Genomic DNA, 20,292 nt, shown 5'->3' on the forward strand with positions numbered 1-20,292 from the left:
TTTGCTGAGCCGAATTCAAGTTGGCAGCCAGGCCGTATCACCTCTGCAGGATCCGGGAGAGAATCCATTCCTTTGGTTTTCCTGCTTCTGGAGCTGCTTGCCTTGGCTTGTGGCCCCTTCTTCCATCTTCAAAGCCACTGCTGTAGCATCGTGCTTCATTGTGCTGTTGTCTTCTGCTGTCAAGTCTGCCTCCTCCTTCTGACCCTGGGAATGGAAGGGCTCAGATCCCCCCATCTCAAGAGCCTTAATCGTATCGGCAACATCACTTTACCATTTAATGTAACATTCAGTCTCCAGATTAGGACCTACTTACTTGAGGGGCTGTTACTTATTTTACCACCAGCCAAACCCGTGTAGAAGCCTAAGGGCACAGGAGCCTGTTGCTGTGGCACCCCTGGGTCAGCCCTGCAGCAGGGAGTGGAATGTGCCAGCCCTGTGGGCCTTTTCCTCCTCCTCCCCCCTGCTCGGTCGGCCCCGGCCACAAGGGCTTTCGGGCTTCCTCCTGGAACTAAGCACATTCCTGATTCAGGGACTTGCACTTTCCTTGGTTTATAAGTTCCATGAAACAGGTAACTTTTTTGCATTGCCTGCCTCATTTTCCTCAGCATCTAGGCCAGTGACTAGCTCACAGTAAATATTTTTGGTTCAATAAATATTAATGAAGGAATGAAGCCTGGGGTATTATCACTCCCCCTGCTCAAAATAAAGTCTTTCTCAGGCCTGCTATTGCCTTTTTCTGTACTCTTCCCCTGCCTGCATCTCCCACTCCTCTCTGACACAGATGTGCTTCATTCACACGGATTGCTCGTTTTCCCAGACACCCCGAAGTTAGAATGTGCAAAAACATTCTTTCTGCCTGCAGTGACTCCCCTGTATCTGCCCAGCTTTACTTTTCTTTCAGTCGCAGGGAAAATCTCTCCATGAGTGAAGTTGTTTGTTACCCACTGGATGGGAGTTTTTCCTGTCCTTGAGTTCAGGTGGAATGTTGCAGTTCTTTTTGTTCTGTCTTATACTTTACATTACTTTTTTCCCTACCTCTATACTGTAGGTTTCTTGAGGGTAGAATCTTTAGGATTCACCTTTCTACCCCCCAGTTCTCTTCACTGTGTTGTATGCCGGTAAATATTTACTAGTAGTTCATTAAAAGACATTTTTTCATTCCAGTCTGGTGACAGGGTCACAGTGTTATTTACAAGTAGTAGTGAGCATATATTGCAGGGTGAGAAAAATTGGAAATAGGTACGGGCTGACTTGGATTATCCACGCTGCTGTGAAAGCCCTGCAAGTGGGCCTGTGCTCTGAGTAACGGTTCTGGCCTGTGCTTCCCTTAGCTGTGCAGGGCAACAATGAGGTGTCCATGTGGGACATGGAGACCGGCGACAGAAGATTCATGCTTTGGGCCTGCAATGCACCACCACTGTCTGAGTCACAGGTTTGTCTCTGGTTTTTGTTAGAAAGGCCTTTGGATTTCCTACATCCCAAGCACTTTCAGGCACTTTACCAAACCTGGTTGGTATCTCTTGGGTGGCTTTTGGGTGGTGTTTTAAATTAGTATCAGTATCAGGTGGTTATTGCAGCATAGATGCGTTCCAGTTCCTCAGGCTGACTCACGTCTGGGTGTTTGGGTTTCTAGTTCCAGGAGGTTTGTGATGGGTCATTGGAAGTCCCGTAAAATCCTGGGTTAACTGGAACATGACCCTCTTATATACACCTTTAATTGCCATGCTGCCACCACGGTGCTTCACTGGGAAAAAAGTAGGGAAGGTTAATTTCTCCTTTAGTTGGGGTCTTTCTCCCAAATAGAAAGTTTTCAGAGGTTGAACAGGTTTTACCTCTTTATTCAGAATGGTTTAAAGCAAGTTCGTTTATAGAAGATACACATAAATGGTCTCTCACTTCTTCAGTTAACCAGGTGCCTAGAAAGCCACTTGACTGGTTTCTAGAAATGACACCATTTCTGGAATACACTCGTATTTTAATTTGATTCCTGTGTCTTTTCTTTTAAGCCTGTTCCTCACAGTGTCCATGGCATCTACTGTAGTCCAGCAGATGGAAACCCCATCCTCCTCACAGCAGGCTCAGACATGAAAATAAGGTACAGTATCTGATAAAGGAAACTTTCTCTGTAACACTTGAGAAGGATATAAAATGTGTTTGGATAGTGAGGTTAACACTAGGCTATTATTCTCGGTACTTAAAATGTTGTAGTGCGTAAAATTCTCCACCCCTTGTACGGATAGCTGTTAATGCTTTATTTATACCCAATTTTAGTCTATTCTAGGAAAATCTCTTTTCCTAATGCAAAAGAAAATAAGTTATGCATTGGTAAATGTAAGCTAACGATCATTAGCTCCTCCACTTGTCCTGAGATTGTCAACACTTGTTTCCTCTTCCCTAGGTTTTGGGACTTGGCTTACCCAGAGAGGTCCTACATTGTGGCCGGAAGTACTAGTTCTTCGTCTGTGTCCTACTATAGGAAAATAATCGAAGGCACTGAAGTCGTCCAGGTACAAGCAGTCTTGTTTTCCTTCAATGTCCGTAGGCACAAAAATGACTTTGGCCAAGAGTGGCAGTATTAAAGAAAAACATTTGTTTTCTTTTGGTTTTCTCTGTTCTTTAAATTCACTTTTATTAAGGTATAATAAACATATAAAAGGCACACACATAAGGAGCTAGCTCGAAGCAAGCACTTCATACGCTTGCTCAGTCCTTACAACAGTTTACAAGGAAGTACCTTTATTAGAAAAGATCAGCACCACAAAGTAACTTGTCTGAGATCATCCAGGTAGCAAAAAAAAAAAATAAGAATTAAAAATTGGAACTCCAAATCTTGTGTTCTTGAGTTGGGCAAAAACTTCAAACGAAATGACATACCTGAAAGGGCCTGGGTTCTAGAATGTGCTCAGAAGCTTCCTCTCTGACAGATAATGTATTTACATCCACTGGTCATTTATACCCCTCTATTACTTACTTTCCCATTTTGCTTTTGATGGTGGCAAAAGGTAATATGCACACATTATTCATTTACCTCTTTGTAAGTGGCTGCTACTCACAGGAAATGGGAGGTCATTTTGGACTTTTTACTCCATGTATTTGTGAAAAGATGACTACCTCACAGGAAGTTTTAGCTTTAAAGACAACCACCACCTGTCTCAGAAGCAACAGTATTCACAAGAGGTACAGTGTGGTACAGGCTGTTAACTTGTGGCTTTCTCCTTGACTTTTAACCATGAAACAGGAGATTCAGAATAAGCAGAAGGCGGGACCAAGCGATGACACCCCCCGGAGGGGCCCAGAGTCTCTGCCTGTGGGACACCACGATATCATCACAGACATCGCCACGTTTCAGACAACACAGGGCTTCATTGTAACTGCTTCTAGAGATGGGATTGTTAAGGTGTGGAAATGAAAACTTAGTGGTCTGTATAATTTGTAATAAAGTTGTACGTTTACTGTAACTTAAGAGCAAAGGTATTTTTAGAGGACAGAAGTGAGATTCATTTCATTTTCAAAATTATGTCTCTATATAATACTGTTTCATGATTTAACAGATCCCATCCAAGGTGGTTAAGGAGGCTGCACTCAACTAGTGTACTTACACAATAAAAAGTCCCAGGTACTGTTGTCTGGCTGATTCTTGCAGAGATCTGTGTGTGTCACGGAGGTGAGGAATTTAGAATGCCAAGACTAAGTTTATTTTGTACTGAAAAAGATGGGTCATAAGCTATTATAATGTAAACACATTTTTGCTATTAAAACTGCTATTCAACCCAGCCAATAAACTATATTCAAGCGTCTTAAGAGTTTTTTGGTTTTGTTGGTGTTTTTAACAGTAAACTTTAGCAGAAGAATAAACTCTCCAGCAGTATTTGTTCTGAAGAAATGAGGAACTCAGTGTCACAATGAATCAGTGACAGAACTAGGCCTGATGCCCACATTTCTGGACTCTAAGTATTTTGTTCTTTCTCCTTTATCATGTCTTTCTTCTGTTTTACAGTCTACCTTATTTAACACTAGAACTAATCTCCTGCGTATCAGCCCTAGAAAAATGTCTCTCGGCCACCATGACTATTTCTTATCGGCTTTATCCAGTGTCAATTATTTATTAAATGCATGAAGAGAGAGAAAAATATAAAGATTAAGCTGTTAAAAACATACCAAAAATCTATACTTCTAAAAAAGACAAAAATTGGTCTTTCCCACAAAATAAACCCTTCAAATTTATCAACAATTACTTGTACACGAACTTAATTCTCTCTCTACATTTAATTGTCATCCATTTGCAGAAGAGTTTATAGTGTTTAAAATAGTTCAATTTGAAATTAGTTACATGAGTCCGTAAACCAAAAAGTTAAGTAGATAATCTGACTCTGGGGGAAATACTACTTAAATACTTCAAAAACTTAATTTTCTGTAATTCTATGATTCAGTTATGGTAATGACAGTTTGCAGTGCATAGGTATGGCTTCACGAGTGAGTGCACTTGGAGGTGTTTACCTATCTAAACTCATCGAAAAACCCTGTCATTCACAAAGGTCTGAGTTAGGAGTCTAGATGTCGATGAGTCCACATAGCATAGGGGAGCAGTAGGGTTTGCAGGTTTGACAAAGTGTCATGTTACATTGCTTCTGTTTCTCTTCGTGTCTGTTAAGACCATATCTACAAGGTTGCTAGATTTAATGTCTTCACAGGTTGGGGGACAATTGTTTGAGACAAGCTGTTAGGCTGAGAAGGGCTTCAAGCCTGGAGTCATTAGCGAAGCCACACTGCTGATCAACACGCAAAGGGGAAGAAGGGAGTGGGCCGAGGGAGATGTAGTCTTCCTCTCCCCTGATCCTGCCACCACCCATTCTTCTTCCCGCCCGCTTAAACTCTCCCCTTAAAAAGGTGGTGGGGGGGGGTCGTTTGATCGAATTGTTACTATTACAGTCTGATGCCATGTTGAAGTTGCATTGTTTGTTTTTTGACTCGCAGCTCCAGTGCACAGATGATAAATAGGAGGCATGTCTTTTATAGTCAATTAATTTACATGCTTAAACCAAGAAGCACCGTTGCTTATTTATGCGATTCTTGGTTTAAATAGGGTTTTATTTAGGGGTGCCTGCTCACTCGGTTAAGTATCCATCTTGGGCTCAGGTCATGATATCATGATTTGTGGGTTTGAGCCCCGTATCAGGCTCTGTGCTGACAGCTCAGAGCCTGCTTCATATTCTGTCTACCTCTATCTCTGCCCTTCCTCTGCTCATGCTGTGTCTCTGTCTCTCAAAAAAGAGTAAGTGTAAAAAAAAAACAAAACATTTTTGCTGCTTTTCCATTTTAGGAGAAAGAGGTGAATCATGGAAAATGTTTTCTTAGGGATTTTTTAAAAAGAAAATATTTAAATATTTACAGTATGTTTCAGATCCTTCATCTATTAAGGATGAAAATGATGATCCAAACTGCTAAAATAATCTAAGTTACCAAGGGCAAAATTTTTTGGTGTACTTTATCAATGCAAAAAAAAAAAAAATAGACAAATACATATTAAAAGCATTTCTAGCAGTAAATAGAAGGAGTTTCTGCTTAATCCAAAGTTAACCAGGAAAATCCCTTTTAAAATACCTCTTAAACATTGCTCATCAATTTGCTCTACTTGAAACAAAAATTTTTCCTAAACTCCTGAGCACCGCTTAGGAGGTGAAGAAACCTGATGTGCTTTATTCTTCTCTATTTCCTGAGTATGAAAATGACCTTTTAACTCTTGCCCCTCTGAAGACATTGGGAGCTATCTCTATGGAATTGCCTGAGTAAGGATGGCAGAACTGGTTTTAAAACACAGTGTAGGTGGCCCTTCTTTCCTGGCTTTTTTGAAGAGCAATATGGAAAAGAAAATCACCTACTGGTCTTAAGTGTGAGTAGCCATCTGCCTCACGCATCCAAGCAGAGTCTCCCTCCCTGGAGAGAGTGATGTTCTGCCCAGCAGGGCCATTGTTACTACCTTTGGTGCCAGCTCTGAGAATTCGAGGTGAGGTCCACACGTTGCGTCTCAATGTTTGGTGTTTAGTTTTTGGAAATATTAGCCCTTCTTAAGATTAAGAATTAGTTATGTGATCTTGCTGGGGGTGAGGCGGGAGCAAGCTGTCAGAATGCTGCTAAAGGCTAGGCGCTCGGAACACCCTTCCTGCTTTTACTCTAATCTCTGTGCATCTCTGCAACCCCATATGGATTTGTAGATTAAAACATTAACAACTTTATCTTTTCCAAACTCAATATGCACGTAAGACTCTATTTAGATCTCCATCAGTCCTGTTTGATTCTGTTCACTATTGACTAGCTACCTGATGGGTAAAATTAACTCAGCTTCGCCTACGACAAGTTGTCTTTACTCTCCTTGCCTAAAGAATATATGGATTAGTAAAATATATGACAATAATAGTAAAGAATAAAAGTCCATAAAAATGGCCAGGCATGAGGCTCTATATAATGAAGGAACTTCAGGGGGAATTTGCAAGTTTCTCAGTGAGTTAAGGAGGAGTTGGAGCAGAGAAAATGACTCTGCTTCTCTGCTTCAGCAAACTACTGCAGCAGGTGGGAGGAAACCTTCCAGCACAAGCCTCTCAGAAGGTTAGCCATTCTATACCGACGCAGTGATGTCTTTAAATGTCATCACAGAAAGGCAAATTATCAAAATTATGACATACAAGCATCAATTTCTAAATGTAAATGTTGGGGCATCTCAAAACGTCAACTTTGGTTACACAGATGAGCCTTAATCAGTACTAACTAGAGAATGAAAGCTTCGTTTGCAGAAAGTGGACTGAACAGAGACCTGCAGTCAAAAGAATTAGCATTGGCTCATATATGCATACGGTTTAAAATTTACCTTCAAATTATATCTCCATTAGACTTTTCAGAACATTTCTTTCATTCTTCCATTTTTTAATAAGTTCTTGAAAGTATCAGAGTGCTGGAATTATCAGGAATGCTCAAAGAAATGGGCAAGAAATAAGTGCCAGGGGTCAAGTTGCCTGATAATTTACAACCTGTGTTTAGTCCAGCCCTCCAGAGTGGACCTCTGGATATGGCTGGATAGCCAAACAAAAGTTGCCCATAGTTATGGCACTGAACTGAGTCACTGAAACCCAGAGGCTTACCATAGGCTAAATCCTTCAAGCACTTCCTTTATCGTGTTGTTTTGGAGCAGTTTTTATCACCTGTTTTCCATTTTTAAAGGTATGGGATGTGTTTCTGGTAAGATTTCGAAGAACAGTATAGTCTCTGCTTCCTCTTGCTACTCTTGAAAGATATTTTTTATCTTGAAAGAATTTTGCCCTCTGCAATGCATCTCTGAGAGCAGCTTTATATGGTCCAGGAACAAAGCTGTACAACAAAAGAAGAGAAACATCACAGAAGATAAATGCCATTTCCACTTTAATAGACTATGTTAATCCCTTCTTCCTCAAAGTTGTCACCCCTTTCCTTGTTCCATCCTCCCTTCAGGGAAGTTAAGACTGAAGATTTACACTGGGCAGATCTATCAGAAGCTGAGAATGAGACAATGAGATATTTTTCGTAGTATGCAAGATCATTTCAACAGCAAAGTTTCTTCTTTAAAGAACACGTTCCGCCCAGAACGTCATATGGCTGGCTCCTGATTATTCAGATTCAAAGTCAAATGCTACCTCATTAGAGACGACTGTAGCTATAAGTTCTCCCAGTTTGCAGTCTAGTGGGTGCTCTGCATGATATGCTCACTTTTTGCATTAACACATCATTGTCTGAATTTTTATTTACTTATAAATATCTTTGTGATCTATTCTCTTTTCTATTCCCCCTCCCCCCAGGCAAAAAAATGTCACAAGACCATGTCATATAATCCTAGAAATCCCAGGAACCTTAGAAGGGCATATAGTGGATACTCAATCAACACTTATCTGATGGAAGCATGAATGAGTGTCTCCCTCCAGCCCTCCCTCCCATCCATCCATTCTTCAGTCTGTTCATCTATCCATCCATCCACCCATCCATCCAAATGTTGACTCTCTTTGGAAGGCACTGTTACATACAATGGGGGAAATAAAAAATGCCCAGTCTGGCAGGTTCATAAAGAGTTTGGGGGTCATGAATAGCTCAACAGAAAAGGACAGCTGGGGTCCGACTCCGGAAGGCCTCGAATGTCAGATTGAGAGAGCAAGGAATCACAGAAGCCAAATACTGACTACAGGCTCTAACCTAGCTCATAAAACCACGCTGGTGGGAATGTCCTATATTGGCCAGTAAGGCAGTCAGTAGCCACACAGGGCTATTAAGAACTTGAAATGCGGCATGACTGAGGAACTCAACTTATAATTTCATTTAATTGAAAGCTAGTGGTTACTGTATTGGACAGCTCAGGAAGGGAGGCATTTCAGGCAACTCTATTTTACAGGGAGATGTTAAAAAGATCTTTAGATCCATAAACGTCTTCTATTCCAGCTCCTCTACTTACTGGCTGAGTAGCTCTGAGAAAATCACTCAACTAGAGTGATCCTTGTTTCCTCAGGTGTAGAATGGGAATAAAAACAACCTACATTGCGAGCAACATTTGAAGTTCTCTAGATTAGTTACCATGGTGCTCTGGTGGTTACAGACAAGGAAACTGAGCACATATAGAGGTAATATCAGGGGCAGAACTAACCCAACCCTCTGATACTAAGAGCTCCATATCACTTCCATTGAACTGGGTTTTTATTTGGGACACTGGAAAACTATCAAGATGCTGGAATAAGAAAGTGAAATGAAAAATGTCATGCTATCAGGAGCATCTGGATATGGGTGGAGAACCACAGGAAAGCAGATGGCCTGGGGCAGGTTGGACAGCTAAGAAGGTAGGAGGAGCTTGGCACATAAATTCTTTGTAAATTTTTTTAGAATGAATGTGAGAGAGCCTGGTAGCCTAAGACGAGAAGAGAAGGTTTATCAGTACCTATAAGCCTCACAGATTTGCTGTATTGTGGTCAAGGGAAGAGTCAAGAGAACTCTAAAACATTGACATCAGGAAAACAGTACCAGTATTCACTCGAAGCACCATTACTTCATATTTGGATTTTTCTGCTTTCACCAGCTTTAAATCTGATCTCTCATGAAAACAAAAATAATTAGAAGATGAGTAAGCCAGAGATAAAGTATTTAAAGTGATTTCACTTCTCTGTCTCACATACACTTGCATGCATGCATATGTGCACCTCCTCCATTTTCCTCCTCCCCATATTCTTCTTGCCTCTAATGAGAGAAGTGAGAGCAACATCAAACCAACAAAGAGAACCATGCCATTATATACCATATGTCTGGGCTTCTGAAACTCCAATCCTAAAGTGTATCTCCATTCGCTTCCATCAGTGCTATTAGGAATGTACCAAGCAGATCAGCAAACTTCTCCCAGTTACCAAGAAAGCTAAATTTGAGTGCAAATACAATTTTCTCATACCTTCTCCCATTTTTGCTCTTCTACTTTCTTATTTCCGGAACTAAATATTAGGAGACCAGATTCTCCAAAGTCATAATCGTCTATATGCACAGAACATCTCCACCAATCATGGAGTATGTGTTATTTGAGTCTGGAGCACACTGTTTTTGTGTCTTGGGTTTATTTTATCTACACTGGTCTTTCCACCCCTCTGCCAACTTCCCCCTTTCCACTGGATCCTTTCTATGGTAAGTTTAGTTATCTTTCATATCTTCTTTCCTCTTTGTTAAGAAGAAGCTGTTAGGGGCTCCTGGGTGGCTCAGTTGGTTGAGCGTCCGACTTCGGCTCAGGTCATGATCCCACAGCTCATGGGTTTGAGCCCTGCGTCGAGCCTGTGCTGACAGCTAGCTCGGAGCCTGGGGCCTGTTTCAGATTCTGTGTCTCCCTCTCTTTCTGACCCTCCCCTGCTCATGCTGTCTCTCTCTCTCTCAGAAATAAATAAAAACATTAAAAAATAATTTAAAAAAAAGTTGTTAAAATTGGTAACTGCTTCTGTAGCATGACATTGCTAACTTTTTCCTTCCTCCAGTAGTTTTATTCTCAAAAGTGTTGAACATGATAAATATTGTATCTCTGAATTTTTTTTCCCCACACTTGTACGCAGGAGCTTGCATTGGATAAGCATCTGTTAAGAATCCTTTGATTATCCTGTTTGGGAATCATAGAATTTGTTTTTCCTTTTACTCCATATTTGTTGAGATACTTCTTTACTGATTGGTAACTCCACAGCAGGCAGTCAAGATAAGAAACAGGAATGAAATGCAGCCAATCATTTTGCATCTTGTGCCCAACTCCAGTAAAGCTTGCGGAAAGATGTGACGGCTAGACAAAATGAGGTGGGTAGTACTAATTTTAGACTTCAGTTCTCTGTGATCACAGATTCCTCTATCTATGCAGATAATCAGGAGTCAGCTATGCTGCATTTACTAGTTGACCGGATGCACTGGAGTAGAAAACACAGACAAGATTGCTTCTATTTCGAGAAAAAATTTTAATACGCATTTTGTGTGTCTAGAATACATATTTTGGAAGGCAGAATTACAACAGATTTATTACTTCTATGGCATTGGTGACTGTGTCCATATTTTACAGTTTGATTGTTCTGGCTCTGGTCTGTCACTGCTTTAAAGTCTGGCACAAGAGCTTCCCTGACTGGATGAAGCAATAAGCAGGTGGCTTTCTGTCTTTTATTGCCTCTGAGCGGATCTAAGCACTTAAAAAGAGGCTGCCCTACAATCTCACCCATACTGACCATCTGTCTTTTGGTTGCTTGTGTTCAGTTCCTTTCTTTTCCATCTGATAAGAACCGCTTCTACCTGCATTTCTTAAAAAAAATCTCACGGTGGAATGATCTCATTCTTATGCAAGTCATTCTGAGACTTGGCAAGTCATCTTTATGGTCAGGCATCTTGCCTCGCAGGCATTCTCAGGTCCCTCAATTTTGTGCTCAATTCCACCCCACTTCTGATAGGCTTAGGCAGGGAGTTTCAGAAGCAGCTGCGTGGCTTGTTACCTTTTATTATAGTCTCTGGTCACTTAGAAAAGGCCTGGGGTGTCCCAGGCTACTGAAACATCAGGGAGTTCACCAACAGTGATAGGGATTTCAGGTCTCAATTCCTGATGTCCCAGCCATTTTCTGTGTGTCATTTCACCATTTCAGATACATAGGAGAAGCTGAGCCTCCAGTAGATCTAGGGCAATGTGGAGAACAGGGAAGAAATATCCTGTCCAAAAGCATGGTAAGTCCCCCCCCTCCCCCCACTCATACTGATCTTTAAACAAAATGCATTTGTAGGAGTGGTTTCCCAAAAATGACTTAATTTGTATAGGCTGGCTTCCGTATCTGCTTTTGGCAGTTATAGCCGGCTACATAACAGATGAAGCCCAGTGCAAATGCAAATGGGAAGCTCCCTTCCACGCCGCCAGACACCTGCAGCAGGGGGAGCCCTGCTCTTTGTGGACTGACTGCACGGGCCTGTTTGAGGCCTGAGTTCAGGAGGCATTTGCTGCTGGACAGTTCCCTGTTTCCCAGCAAGGTAAAGAGGTTGGAGGCAGAGGCTTCTCGGCTTCTGGAGGTGGGGCATTGATTGGGAGTGCTTCTCTCTGGCCCTGATCGCCGCACAGAAATGCAGGCAGTGCACTTAACTAAAAGCAGGCACGCTAAGACATTTGCCTAAGTGTGGTTCCCAAGGGCTGGTACACATTGATTTCACTCAGATGGGTGGCATGTGTGTGTGTTAGCACAGCATGGTTTTCCACTGAAACACTCTCTTAACTACTTCAATTATTTCTAATTCTAAAAAATTTAAGTATTCGTACATGCAAAAACATACGTATATTGTTAAGTTTTAAAAGAAATTTTGCTTTTGTTGATACTCTTAAAAATAATTAAAAAATGTGAAGTTCTCATATTCCTTTCTTTGTGTATATATATATTTTCTTCTATAACATCTTAAGAGCAATGTTTAGCTCATTGGTTTCTGGAGTTTTAAAATTTCCCCTAAGAATTTAGACCATAAACTTTCCTAATAAATGACTTCTAACATATCCCATAAGTTTTGACATATTCTCTTATATAGTTCTAAATACTTTAAAGTTTCATTAGAATTTTCTCATTATTTAGGAATGTGGTTTTAATTTAAAAATGTACAGACTTTAAAAATACTTTTATTAATTTCTAACTTAATTGAAGTCTGATCAATTTTGATCATACGGCATCATTCTCAGAAATTTGTGGATACTTGCTTGATAAGTAAAATATTGCACAATGAGGGGCACCTGGGTGGCTCAGTCAGTTAAGCATCCGGCTTCAGGTCATGCATGATCTTGGAGGTTCATGAGTTCAAGCCCCGCGTTGGGCTCTGTGCTGACAGTTCAGAGCCTGGAGCCTGCTGTGGATTCTGTGTCTTCCTCTCTCTCTACCGCTCCCCAAACTCAGACTCTGTCTCTCTTTCTCAAAAGTAAACATTAAAAATTTTTTTTAAAAATATTGCCAATGAACACCTACTAAACTCTCCACCTTGGTCCAACAGTTGTTAATGTTCATGTGTTCTTCAGAAGAATGCCTCATTTTTCTATGCAGGGTTCTAAATGAGCCTATTGAGTCAAGTTTGTTATGATTAAATCTTTAATATCTTTACTCATTTTTGTCTGCTTGACTGATCAGTATTCAAACGTGTGTGCTGAAATCTCCAACACTGATGACAGTTCAAGGGCAATTTCTCCTCGTAGTTTTTCAATTTCTACTTTGTATATTTTAAGATTATTTTAATTACCTCTTAGAAGTTTAGAATTGTTATATCTTCTTCATGAACTGAACATTTTGTCGTCATGTAGTGGCTTTTCATTCCTACAAAATGGTTTTGTTTAGGGATGCCTGGGCGGATCAGACATTAAGCATCCAACTCTTGATTTTGGCTCAGGTCATGATCTTATGGTCTGTGAGATTGAGGCCCACATCAGGCTCTGCACTGACAGTGTGGAACCTGCTTGGGATTCTTTCTCTCCCCTCCTCTCTCTAAAAGTAAATAAACTTAAAAAAAAAAACTCACCAAAATGGTTCTGTTTAAAAGAATATTTTATCTGATATTAATATACCTTTTCCAGCTTTTTTTATGGTTACCTTTAGGTTTGTGTATGTCATCTTCTGCATATAGCAGTATATATTAAGTTTATAGCTTTTTTTAAAAAAATATTCGCCTGGTACATTTTGTCCATAATTTTACTTTCAACTTTTCCCATGTCATTATTTTGTGGTTGTGTCTCTATAATTGAAAACAATTACAGCTGAATTTTGTTTTCATTCTTAAATCCATCAATCTCTGTAACTGGCAATGTTTAGTCTGTTTATGTTTATTATGACTCCTGATATATTTAAATGGATTTGATTCTGCTGGATTTGGTTCTCACTTTGTGCTTTCTACCTGTCCTTTTTCCCCCTTTGTCTTACCTGTTTATTTAAAAAACTATTTTGGGGGGCACCTGGGTGGGTTAGTTGGTTAAGAGGTTAACTCTGGATTTCAGTGCAGGTCAAGGTCTTGCAGTCTGTGATATCAAGCCTTGTGCTGGGCTCCCTGCTGGCAGCCAGAGCCGGCTATTTATTATGTTGTTGTTTTTATTCCATTTTCCCACACTTTATTTTTGGTAGTTAGCTACTTTCCAGTTTTATTTTTCACATGTGCCATCAAAATTTCTAATGCATTTTTAAGAGAGTCTAAAGTCTTCCAGTAGCCCAACTGCCAGCCCAAAGTATTGAAGTCCTAGAACTCTTTAACCGCATTTACCTCCCTGTGACGTATATTATTATCATCCCTTTTTTCAGTACCATCTTCTTTACCCTTAAGGCTCAACTTCACTTTTTTAAATAACAAAAGGTGACTTTATTGTCCAATATATTCTCAAGCTTAAAACATATTTATTAATATTTGTAGTCTTAGCCTTTTTTTCCTGTTAAACCACCAGGTGCCAACAAATATGTTGTTTTCATATCTGTGTTATTAAGCTCAGCTTTTTTATAATCCTACAAATTAGATATTACTATTATTTAAAATATAACATCTACTTAGATTTGCTTAAATATTGACAAATTTTGATCATTTACTATTGTTGCATCTCAGCTTCTCCTCCTGTAGTCATTTTTATTTTCCTTGAAGTACATACTTTAGACGTTCCTTTAGCAGAGGTATTTGAGGTGAACTACTGGGTTTGCATTTCTCTTTTAAATTTAAATTTTAGTTAACATACAGTACAATATTAGTTTCAGAAGTAGAACTCTGATTCATCACTTACATATAACATCCAGTGCTCATTACAAGTGCCCTCCTCAGTATTCATTACTCATCTAACCCCATCTCCCATCTACCTCCCTCCATCAATCCATAGTTTTTTCTGTATCATTAAGAGTCTTCTGTGGTTTGTCTCCCTCTTTTATCTCTCTCCATCTCCATATATTAATCTGTTTTTTAAATTCCACATGAGTGAAATTATATGGTATTTGTCTTTCTCTGATTGACTTCATTTGCTTAGGAGAATATACTCTAGCTCCATCCACATCATTGCAAATAGCAAGATTTCATTCTTTTTTTTTTTTATGGCTGAGTAATATTCCGTTACATATTTATTGGGTTGTTTCCATAATTCGGCATATAGTTCTTCTCCTTTTAACGTTATTAATGTGGTGTATCATGTTGACTGATTTGTGAATATTGAACCACTCTGGCAGTCAAGGAATAAATCCCACTTGATTATGGTGAATAATTCTTTTAATGTACTGTTGGATTAAATTTGCTAGCATCTTGTTGAAATTTCTGCATCCATGTTAGTCAGGGATATTGGCCTGTAATTCTCCTTTTTAGTGGTGTCTTTGGTTTTGGAAGCAAGGTAATGTTGGCTTTGTAGAATGAGTTTGGCAGTTTCCTTTTGTTTCTCTTTTTCTGGAATAGTTTGAGAAGAATAGGTATTAACTCTTCTTTAAACATCTGGTACAATTCCCCTGGGAAGCCATCTGGCCAAGGACTCTTGCCTGTTGGGAGATTTTTAATTACTGATTTAATTTCTTCGCTAGTTATGGGTCTGTTAAAAATTTCTATTTCTTCCTGTTTCAGTTTTCTAGGAATTTGTCCATTTCTTCCAGATTGCCCAGTTTTTTTGGCATATATTTTTTCACAGTATTCTCTTATAATTATATTTTTGTGGTATTGTGATCTCTCCTCTGTCATGATTTTATCTATTTGGATCCTTTCTCTTTTTGATAAGTCTGGCTGGGGTTTATCAATTTCATTAGTTCTTTCAAAGAACCAGCTCTTAGTTTCATTGATATATGCCACTGGATTATTTTGTTTCTGTATCATTTATTTCAGCTCTAATCTTTATTATTTCCCTTATTTGATGGCGTTAGGGGATTATTTGCTGCTCCTTTTCTAGGCCCTTTAGGAGTAAGATTAGGTTGTATATTTGGGACTTTTTTTGCTTCTAGAGATAGGCCTGAATTGCAATGTACTTTTCTCTTAGGACTGCTTCCTCTTTGCTGCATACCAAACGTTTTTGACTGTCATGTTTTCATTTGTTTCCATATGTTTTTTCATATATATATATATACATGTTTTATTTCTTCTTTAATTTTCTGGTTAACCCATTATTCTTTAGTAGGATGTTCTTTAACCTCCATATAGTTGAGAGATTTCAAAATTTTTTCTTGTGTTTGACTTCAAGTTTCATAGCACCATGATATGAAAATATGCACAGTATGATCTTGATCTCTGCATACTTGTTGAAGGCTGATTTGTGACCCAGCATATGATCTATTCTGGAGAATGTTCCATGTGCACTTGAAATGAATGTGTATTCCGCTGCTTTAGGATAAAATGTTCTGTATACATATGTCTGTTAAGTCCATCCGGTCCAGTGTGTCATTCAAAGCCTTTGTTTCCCTGTTGATTTTGCTTAGATGATCTGTCCATTGCTGTAGGTGAGGTGTTAAAGTCCCCTATTATTACTGTATTATAATCAATGAGTTTATGTTTGCTTTAATTGATGTATACATTTGGAGTTTTCAAGTTGGGAGCATGAATGTTTAGTCATTAGGTCTTGATAGATAGACTTCTTAATTATAATACTTTCCATCTTTTGTTAGTCTTTGTTTTAAGATCTAGTTTGTATGATAGAAGTATGGCTAGTCTCTCTTCCTTTTACTAACCATTAGTCGGTTGGATGGTTCTCCATCCCCTCACTTTCAATCTGTAGGTTGTATTTAGGTCTGAAACGAGTCTTTTATAGTAAGATTATAGATAGATCTTGGTTTTTTATCCATTCTGATACCTTATGTCTATTGATTGGAGCAGTTAGTGCATTTACATTCAGAGTGATTACTGAAAGACATGAATTTAGTGCCATTATGTTACCTGTAGAGTTGGTGTTTCTGGTGATGTTCTCTAGTACTTTTTAGTCTTTGTTGATTTTGGTCTTTTTTATTTTTCCTCCACTCAGAGTCACCCTTAAAATTTTGTATAGGTCTGGTTTAGTGGTCACAAACTCCTTTAATTTTTGTTCGTCTGGGAAACTATTTTGAGTGACAGCCATGCTGGATAGGGTATTCTTGACTTCATATTTTTTCCATTCAGTACATTGAATACATCTGGCCACTCCTGTCTGGCCTGCCAAGTTTCTATGGTCAGATCTGCTGCGAACCTGATCTGTCCTTCCCTTGTACATTAAGTACTGTTTTTCCCTGCTGCTTTCACAATTCTTTCCTTACTTGTATATTTTGTGAATTTGACTCTGATATATCTTGGCAATGGCCAACTTCTGTTGAATTTAATGGGAGTTCTCTGTGCTCCTTGGATTTTTATGTCTGTGTCCTTCCCCACCTGAGGGAGATCTTCAACTATAATTTGCTCATATAAACCTTCTGCTCCTTTATCTCTCTTTTCATCTTCTGGGACTCCTATGATATGACTGTTAATATGTGTGTTTTTTTAAATTTTTAACGTTTATTTATTTGTTGAGAGAGAGAATGAGTGAGTGCACGAGTTGTGAGAGGGGCAGAGAGAGGGAAACACATAATCTGAAGCAGGCTCCAGGCTCTGAGCTGTCACCACAGAGCCCGACGCAGAGCTGTCAAACCCACAAACCACAAGGTCATGATCTGAGCTGAAGTCAGATGCTTAACTGACTGAGCCACCCAGGAGCCCCAAATGTTACTACATTTTAATAAATTGCTGAGTTTCTTAAGTCTGCCTTTGGGATACCTGACCTTTGTTTCTTTTTCTCAGCTTTAGTATTTTCCTTAATTGTAAATTCTACATTGCTAACTTGCTCCTCTGCCTTGTCCACACTCATTTTATGGCCTCTATTTGGGTTTGCATCTTGGTTATAGCATTTTTAATTTTGGCCTGACTAGACTTTAGTTCTTTTATCTCTGCAGAAAGGGATTTTCTGGTGTCTTCTATGGTTTTTTCAAGCCTACATAGTACCCTTTCAGTTGTGGTTTTAAATTCAAGTTCAGACATCTTATTTATATCTGCATTGACTAAATCCCTGGCCACCTTTTCTTTCTGTCTTTTCTTTTGAAGTGAGTTTCTCTGTCTTGTCATTTGGAAGGAAGAAAAAAACCAATAATAATGATAGAATGAAATAAACAATTAAAAAGGCAAATAAAGGAAGGTAGGTCTTAGATGTGTTTTGGTCTGCTTGTTAAGAGAAGCTTGATAAGAAAAGGAGAAAAAAAAGAGAAACAAAAATTAAACATAAAAAAATCAAATAAAATTAAAATAAGATAAAAACATTTTGTCCTTTCTGTATCCAAGACACAAAGAAAACAACAACAAAAGTTAAAACAGAAGCAACAAGAAACAAACAAATTATCAAAAAAACTCCAAACGAAACAAACCCAGTTTCTTCTAGAGCTGAAACTTTGCACAGTCTATGGCCAGTAGACTCAGCTCAGCTGGTGGGAAGGATTTGTGTGTGTGTGTGGGGGGGGGGGGGTCTTCTCTGGCTCTAATTCTCAAGTGGACTTGCCCTAGTGGAGATATGCCTGGAGGGCTCAGGTGGGCCAGCGCTTGGTGTAACAGCTCCATTCTTCACTTGGTGGTGCTGTTCATCTCACTAGGGTGGATCAGTGTTGGTGGGCTAATGGTGAAAATGGCTTCGCCTTGCTCTCTAGTCTCCAGAGAAGGTTGTTCATGCCCTCACAGATATGCAATCAGTCACCCTGATTAGGACACTCCTGTGTGCCTGGCTTTCATCACCTCCCTACCTTTCCCCTGTGTCTGAGCTGTCCGCCTACTAGGTGGCTCCTCCCTCCAAAGTTTTATCTCCGGTGCAGCTATGTTTCAAAACCCCAAACTTAAGAGACCTCTGTGGCTGGAACCCACAGTGGTCCTCTGGGGGAGGGTCTCTCCAGGCTGTGACTGGGGCCAGGAAATAGTCACACCAATGCACAGTGGCAGCAGCTCAGAGTTTATGGTAAACATACAGTTTGCTGCCCTCAGCCAGCCTCTTTGTTCCTATACCAGTGATGTGGTTGTTTGATGGCACCCGCCAGGTCTTTCACCCATGAAGAGGCCATAGCACCTTTATCAAATGCAACCCAAGCAGGGAAGCCACTTCTCCCCCTGTGGCCCAGGGGATCCTCCGACCACCCTGCCTGCTCAAGGGGCTCTACCCTGCTTCCTTGCTGGAGCACTGCTGAGGGATGACTTCTCAAACTTCAGGCTCTGTGCTCCGCTGTTTGTAAACAAAACAAAACAAAACAAAAAACAAAACATAACAAAGCAAATACTGGTGGTATTGAAACCCTCTCCTTTCCCCTGTCCCGCCCCCCTATCCCACCATCTCCATCAATGGTTTCGGGGAAATGTTTTCTTGTGCAGTCCCCTGTGCTGTTTTCACACTTCCTCTCTAAGCTGCTTTCAAGGGGAGTGCTTGCTTATACAAACCCAAAGTGCTGCTCTCTCCCCACTACCCTGCGTCTTTCTCCTCTTTCTGAAAACAGTTCTCTCCCCCTTTGTAGCACTGAGGCTCTTCTCTCCCCCATTCACCTCTCTGCACTATGTACCTCCCATGTTCTCTCCCTCAAAGTATGCAGATAATCCTCAGATCAACTTCCTAGGTGTTCAAAATGGTTCAATATTGATCTAGCTGCATTTGAAGGATGAGGCAAGCCCAGGGTCCCCTTACTACTCTACTACCTTAACTCCTCCTCTCATGTTTCTACCATTATTTTTTAAAGATAGTTTTCCTAAGTCAACAAAAATGTTCTTCATTTACTTTAAAAGTTCTTAACAGTTTTGTGGCTTCCACTTTTGCTACTGATAACCCAGCTTCCAGCCTAATTATAGTTTCTTTGTAGATAATTTTTTTTTTTCAGGCTGTTTTTTCTTTTGGCTCAGCATCTGCATTTCCCTACACTGTGTCTAACTGCTGCTTTCTTTGTATTTATCCTGCTTGTATTTGTTGTACCTTGCAATTTCCTCACCTTTTAATTCATATCTTTCATAAGTTCCTGAAAATGATCTCTTGATGTATTTGAATATTGTCTCATTTATTGTTTCTATTTTATCTGATTCCAAGAATTCCAATTTGATATAGGTTAGGTCTTTCAATTCCGTTCTGTCTCTCAATCTCTTACATTTATCTTCTCTGCATTAGCAGTGATTTCTTTAGCTTCATCTTCCAGTTCATTATATTTCTCTTTAGATGTTTTATTATTCTGTTTAATTCATCTGTTGAGTTTTATAAATTATTTTTTTAAAACTCCACAGAATATTGTAAAGAACAGAACTACAAATAAAAAGCTGTATACTTTTAACCTATTTTTGGTTCTCCAAATGTCACCATCTTATTACTCCATGTGTCCGTATACACACATATGCATCCATACACATATATATGCCCATACACTTACATGCACATATACACACAAACCCCGTCTTATTTCCTTTTAGGAAAACTACCTGGAAAAAGGCTGCAGACATTATACATGTTATTTTTAAATACTTCAACATACCTGTCTCAAGAACAAAAACAATCTCACATATGAACATCATACAATTACCACACATAAAGAAATCCACACGAATCAATAATATAATCCTCAAATTTCCCCGGTTGTCCACCAGATGTCATTTACATAAGCTTTTTTTCTGACCTGGGATCCAGTCAAGGTTTACACCATTACATTTGGCTGTTATGTCTCTTTAGTCTCTCCCTTTCTAGCATAGTACCTCACTTCCCCTTGCTGCTCAGGACATTGAAACCTCTGAAAAGGCCAGGTATTCTGAAGAAAATTCCACATTCTGGAATTGTCT

At 39.5% G+C, this 20,292-nt stretch overlaps 2 protein-coding genes across 2 annotated transcripts in view; one reads left to right on the forward strand and one right to left on the reverse strand.

Annotated features, from left to right (window-relative positions):
• Positions 1-3,801, forward strand: part of PIK3R4 (phosphoinositide-3-kinase regulatory subunit 4) — a 79,743-nt gene extending 75,942 nt beyond the window's left edge. Inside the window, exons 17-20 of the mRNA XM_039242227.1 lie at positions 1,332-1,432; positions 2,007-2,095; positions 2,399-2,507; positions 3,239-3,801. Of these exons, the coding sequence (XP_039098158.1) occupies positions 1,332-1,432; positions 2,007-2,095; positions 2,399-2,507; positions 3,239-3,409 (470 nt within the window). The 3' untranslated portion in view covers positions 3,410-3,801. The remainder of the gene's footprint in view (positions 1-1,331; positions 1,433-2,006; positions 2,096-2,398; positions 2,508-3,238) is intronic.
• A 3,118-nt stretch (positions 3,802-6,919) lies between these two features.
• COL6A6 (collagen type VI alpha 6 chain) overlaps positions 6,920-20,292 on the reverse strand; it is a 108,661-nt gene continuing 95,288 nt past the window's right edge. Inside the window, exon 35 of the mRNA XM_039242185.1 lies at positions 6,920-7,359. Coding sequence (XP_039098116.1) covers positions 7,149-7,359 — 211 coding nt within the window. The 3' untranslated portion in view covers positions 6,920-7,148. The remainder of the gene's footprint in view (positions 7,360-20,292) is intronic.

This window comes from Hyaena hyaena, unplaced genomic scaffold (assembly GCF_003009895.1).
Source record: "Hyaena hyaena isolate Hyena2069 unplaced genomic scaffold, ASM300989v1 scaffold_210, whole genome shotgun sequence".
Lineage (NCBI taxonomy): Eukaryota > Metazoa > Chordata > Mammalia > Carnivora > Hyaenidae > Hyaena > Hyaena hyaena.